This window comes from Euprymna scolopes, chromosome 1 (genome assembly GCF_053919585.1).
Source record: "Euprymna scolopes isolate OS-2025 chromosome 1, ASM5391958v1, whole genome shotgun sequence".
In the NCBI taxonomy this organism is placed as follows: domain Eukaryota; kingdom Metazoa; phylum Mollusca; class Cephalopoda; order Sepiida; family Sepiolidae; genus Euprymna; species Euprymna scolopes.
The window spans coordinates 69897921-69903856 of record NC_136482.1 but is presented as its reverse complement, the minus strand read 5'-3'; the positions used below and the strand labels follow the sequence as shown (position 1 = coordinate 69903856).

Sequence of the window (5936 nt, the reverse complement as noted above, 5' to 3'; positions counted from 1 at the left end):
AGATCGGTCATTTTGAATCTTTTACTTAATTTGTTCTTAACATCGGTTAACATTATGTCACAATTTGATGCGATTAAAATATCATCGACCCACAAAACCAAAATCAGTAGTTTATCGTCTTTGTGTTGAGTATATAAACAGGGGTCTACAACGGATTGTCTAAATTGTTGTTTAATAATATAATCATGAAATACTGTATTCCAACACTGAGCACTCTGCTTTAGACCATATAATGACTTGTTAAGTTGCCACACGCTATTTTTATTTTTCATTATAAATCCATCACAGTCTATTGGGGCATTCAAATAATCATTTTTTACATCCATTTGATGGATGTTTAGGTCATATTGTGATGCGATTTGCAGTAAAATTCTGATTGTCGTTAGGTTTGTGGTCGGTGAAAACGTAGAAAAATATTCTCTACCGTAAATCTGAGAGTGCCCTTTAGCAACAAATCTAGCTTTGTACTGTTCTACGCCGGTGCTGTAGTCTTTTTTGTAAAGACCTATCTTGTAGAAATAACATGATTATCTTTCGGGAGAGGCACTACCGTATAGGTATCATTTTCGGTTAAGGCATCTATTTCTTTTTTCATGGCAATTTTCCATTCATCACAATGTTCTGAATTAATTGTTTCGTTAAAGCTTTTTGGCGCATTTTCCATTGAATAGCAATAGTCGATTTGATAATCTTTCATATTGTCGACCACTATTTCTTTTGGGATATCTTTCGACTTCATCATCATCATCATCATCATCATCATCATGGACACTCTTATCTCCGTCATTTTTATTGTCTTCGTTTGTTTTAATTATTTGAGGAAATATAATTTCATCTTCTTCATATGACGGGTTTTCGTCTTTAAAATTAACGTGTCTGTGAACTTTACACATCGGATTCTTTTTATTTATTTTTCTGTGGAAAAAATACTAAATTGACTGGCTTGTTTTTATCATATTCAAGAAATATACCTCTGTCGGCTTTAATATTCAATTTACTCTTTTTATCTATATATGCGAAGCAAGTTGAACCAAATCTATGCATTCTGCTTAAATTTGTTTTTTTACCACAGAAAGATTCATATGGAATTTTAGATAGTGATTTGTTAAAACACCTGTTGCGTATATAGGCTGCCGCCATTAGTGCGTACGTCCAAATGTTTTTGGGGAGTTTGGATTCAATGAGTAGGCATATTGCCACTTCAAAAAGTGTCCGCTACGCTCTTTCAGCAGTCTCGTTTTGGTGTGGCGATATAGGAGCTGATTTTTCATGCTTGATATGATGGTTAATTAGTAAAAGTTCAAAGTCTTTATTGGTGAATTCTGTACCGTTGTCAGAGCGAATACACTTTACTTCACCGTAGGCAGCCATGTCGGCTAAATATTTTTTAGTTGCTAGCAGGGTATCAGATTTGTTCTTTAAAACGTAAACCATTATTAAACCTGAATGGTCATCTACGAAATTCAACACATATCTATAAATTATCTGGCCATCGGTTCCTCGGGACCATTCAAGTCACAATGCACCATTGATAGGATTTTTTAGCCTTCTTGTCTGGTATCTTGCTTTGATAGTTTGTCATTTTCCCTTGCGAAAATTATAAAATACGTGATAGATAGAGCTAAAAGAAGACTTTTAGAGTCTGAACTAATATTAAACACTAATACTATTACGCTAAAAAGGGCTTCTACAATTTAGAATCTAGTCTAGGGGAAAATAATAATCAAAGAAAAAAATATAAAAACAGATTTTGGGTAACCATTTTTCCTTAATCCTTAAATAATTTAAAAAACGAGTAAATTTAGAGAAAAAACAAGTGTACATATTTATTTAACGTATTTTTAAAAGTGTATATATATATAGACATTGAACAACCCAACCTTCCCATACACACACATAGTTTTCTTCCCGATATGGGTAGGATTCTAACACTTTCCTTTTCATTTTCGTATGGTCTGTGATCGTTTTCTTCTTTTGCAGATGTCCTTTGCAATAGGGACGAAACGTTGATCATTTCATAAATTCATTCGGTTTTTCTTTTTTCAAAACAACATAACGTCAACCATCGCTGGTATTTTTATTTTATTTTGATGTACACATATATATATATATATATATATATATATATATATATATATATATATATATCACAATACTTTCATATATAAAGCTGAGATAGCTTTCTTCAGTTTTTCTTATAGATAATACAAAATGAGTTTTATTATTTACTTTATTTAAATGTGTGTATTATGTACGTATATGTATCTACGTATATATATATATATATATATATATATATATATATATATATATATATATATATATATATATATATATATATATATATATATATATATATAGCAAAAATGGTAATTAGTAAAAACCTGAAGGAAGTGTTGAATACTATTCCAGAGCCAATATGTGTTTTATTTTTTATTACAGTCTTATCTGTTTAGTTACACATGTTTCGGTAACCGAATCGTATTTACGAGCCAGTAATTTCGTCAGATTTTACAGAAATGGTTATTATGATTTGGAAAAATGATATTAGAAGAAACACGAAAAAAAGGGGACGGAGATCGACAATAGTTTAGTTTTTAGGTTTACAGAACATTAGGCAATTGTAAGGGGAGTTTAGGAAGTTCCGCTAGGCGCGGATAGAGATATAGGGGTATAGAGAGGGAGATAAAGAGAGGAGTACTTATATGTGTGTGTGTATTTCTGTATGCATATAAGACATTACTAATAGATATTCATATTCATCTTAAACATATATATATATATATGTGTGTGTGTGTATAATCATTAAAGAAATATTTTAATGAATACGAACAATTACTTTTATATCTACAGTCATAAACATTCCATGCCTAATACTTAGTATAAGTAACATACACGCAGTGATACTTCTTACCTAATGGCCATCAACAATAACCTGAAAATATGTAAAACAAGTGTTTGGCGCACGTGAATATTTCCTGTGGATTTAATATATATATATATATATATATATATATATATATATATATATATATATATATATATATATATATATATAATCCACAGGAAATAAATTAGTATTTTAACTTTTATGATGTGAAATATTTAAGTTTCCAATCTAGATTTTTTTATTATATGCAAGACAACGAATAGAATTACAAAACTACTTTTTGAATTGTATTTTTTGTCTTGCATATAATAAAAATTCTTGGTGCTAATGCACTTACTGATCCGCGCTATTTTTTAAATCGTATTTCCAAGTTTAATTAAAGTTTTATAATATGTTTCTTTATTCAGTTACTAGCGGGGGTACCCAGCGTTGCCCGAGTGTTTGTTTCCGGGACGGGGGGGAGTTTTAAAAAATGTTATGGTAGGTAAGTAGGAAGGATCAAACCCGGAGTCATGAGTAAAAGCATGAAAATAAAGTGTGAAAAAAAAACAAAAAACATCTGCAACGTTAACAGTTCGGCCACCAAGAAAAGTCCATTCCAGTTGTTTAGGAAAAAAAAAACGACTACGGTAGGTCGGCGCGAACGTGAAAATATAATGTGAGTTGTCCAGCACGCTAACCACTACGCCACAGAGCACTGCAGCTTAGTTTAGTGATTTTAAATAACTTCACATGAAAGAACTACGAAGCCAAATCGGTGTTCTCTTCTCAACTGTTCCTTGTGAACGATCCCAAACGGTGTTAAGTGATGGCAGGGGGAGGAGGAATTTATTAGAGAGAAAATATTTTACCACTTCCATTGATCTTAACCGATTTTGGCCGTGACTTCTCAGCAGAAAAAGTATAGAAATCTAAGATTATCGAGGAATTTGAGAAATAATAAGCCTATAACACACCTCAGATATTGTTCTGCCGTTTGTGCATATTATATTTGCATGAAATATCTTGATTTTTAATCCTATTAATGTCAAAATGATACGGGAAAAATGAGTTCATTTTATTTATATACAGAAGAGAAGATAGAGATAAGGTTTAAGTATAGAATAGGTACAAAACACCCTCCGCTCCTCATGTTAAGAGTGGCTTTTTAAATAATAACGTTATTATTTCAGCACGGAAGTGCACTAGTACAAAATTCTAGTTTGAAACTTAACAATTTCACGTTGTAGAATTACAATTACTGATTTATGATTTATTTCCTCTATCTGTTATATTGAGCAATTGTTTTATTTAGCTGGGATCGTCTTTACAAAATATTACAGCCAATAGTATTTTGTAAGACCAATAATCACTGGATTTCCATACCAGTAGATATATTGCATTACACTATTCTGATAAGTATATAATATATATATATATATATATATATATATATATATATATATATATATATATATATATAAACTAAAATGTAAATCTCTATTTTAAAATAACTATAATATATCCAAATGCAGTAATATGTTGCTCAATTTTTGCGTGTATGTCACTTAATGTGTGGTATCTTAAATCTATATTTTTGTTTTCTTTTCAGATATGTTATACGAATTTGGTTTTTAATGTTGAAAGAAGAATGCGTGAAGTTATTAGCTCCAACCGGCAAAAGTTCCTTGTGAAATAAGTTTATGCGGTTCATGGTCGACTTGAAAAGCTGATGGGGAATGGTGGTGCTCATATTTAATTTTAAACAAAAGTCCATGTAATAGTTTTTCTCGTATTCATTAATTGGAAAAATTATACTTCAAAAATATATTTAGTTTAAACTAGAGATTTACTTTCGGATCATCTTATATATATATATATATATCTATATATATATATATATATATGTATATATTAGTTTTTAAAATGTAATTATACACTGACACGTGTTTCGTCGTATACTGAATTATAAGCGGTTGGCTATACTTATAGGTAAATGTGCACTGAACAGATACCATAATACTTATTATATAGGGTGTCTCAAAAAAAATGTACCCACACTTCGAATGACGAGAAATCCTTTATTTACGAACATACAGTGAAATGGAATAGCTTCGAATACAGAAGATAAATGTGATTAAAGAATCATGTTCGGAATTTGTGGACCAACAAACTCCTGAAGCAAGTTAAGGTATCTCTTATCAGTGACAGTTCCGTTAATAAAAAATGGCCCTATGATGCCCAGTGCGGATATCCCACACCACACTGTTACTCCTGACAAGTTTACATTGTGTTCAAGTGTTACATGAGGATTTATAGGACCCCAGTACGTGCAATTTTGGCGATTAATGGTGCCATTTAATTTAAAGGTTGCCTCATCGCTCCACACAATTTTGTGGGGAAACCCTGCATATTCTGCAGATTTTGCCAGGTACCATTCACAGAATTCGACTCTCCGGTCAGGATTTTCTTCGTTGAGAGTATGAATTAGTGTTGGAATGCAGAATTTCCAGTGCAGACGTTCCATGATGCGATGGACGCTATCTTTGGAGATGTGAGTTTCCCGAGCAATTTGTCGAAGTGATTTCTGTGGTGATGGAAAGACTGTTTCCTGCACCTGCACTTCTTTTCCAGGGTTTGTGGATGTCCGAGGTCGTCCAGAACGTTTCTTGTTGACGTTTTGGACGGTTCCATCTGCTTCAAATTACTCTTTAATGCGAGCAATGGTCCGGCGCGTTGGTGGTGGTCTTGCGAATTCCCTTCTGAATCGTCTTTGCACTTCAATGGCGTTTTCTGTCTTCCAGTAACATTTCAGGACAAACTTCCTCTCTTCCAAGCTAAGTTGATTTCCTGCCATGCTGTGGTTCACACCGGCAACACAAAAAAGACATCATGTTAGCAAGGGTTAAAATGTGAGTACATTTTTTGTGACACCCTGTAGTTAAATTTTGATATATTTGCTTTTTTTTTTACACCGTTCATTTCTTTATGACGTTAAGTTATTTTAAACTCCACTATTCCAATGTTAAATAATTTCGAAATAATAATGTTAATATTTCAGCGTCCC

General features: G+C 32.0%; 1 protein-coding gene across 1 annotated transcript; it reads right to left on the bottom strand.

Moving 5' to 3' along the window:
• Positions 1-5006: 5006 nt before the first annotated feature.
• Positions 5007-5396, bottom strand: LOC145280384 (uncharacterized). The gene has a single exon (XM_080132155.1). It carries the CDS (start codon positions 5394-5396, stop codon positions 5007-5009), a length of 390 nt encoding a protein of 129 aa, XP_079988281.1.
• Between the last annotated feature and the right edge of the window lie 540 nt (positions 5397-5936).

Coding starts and splice junctions, on each gene's coding strand:
- LOC145280384 (XM_080132155.1), bottom strand. CDS start 5,396: ATGGAACGTCTGCACTGGAAATTCTGCATTCCAACACTAATTCATACT.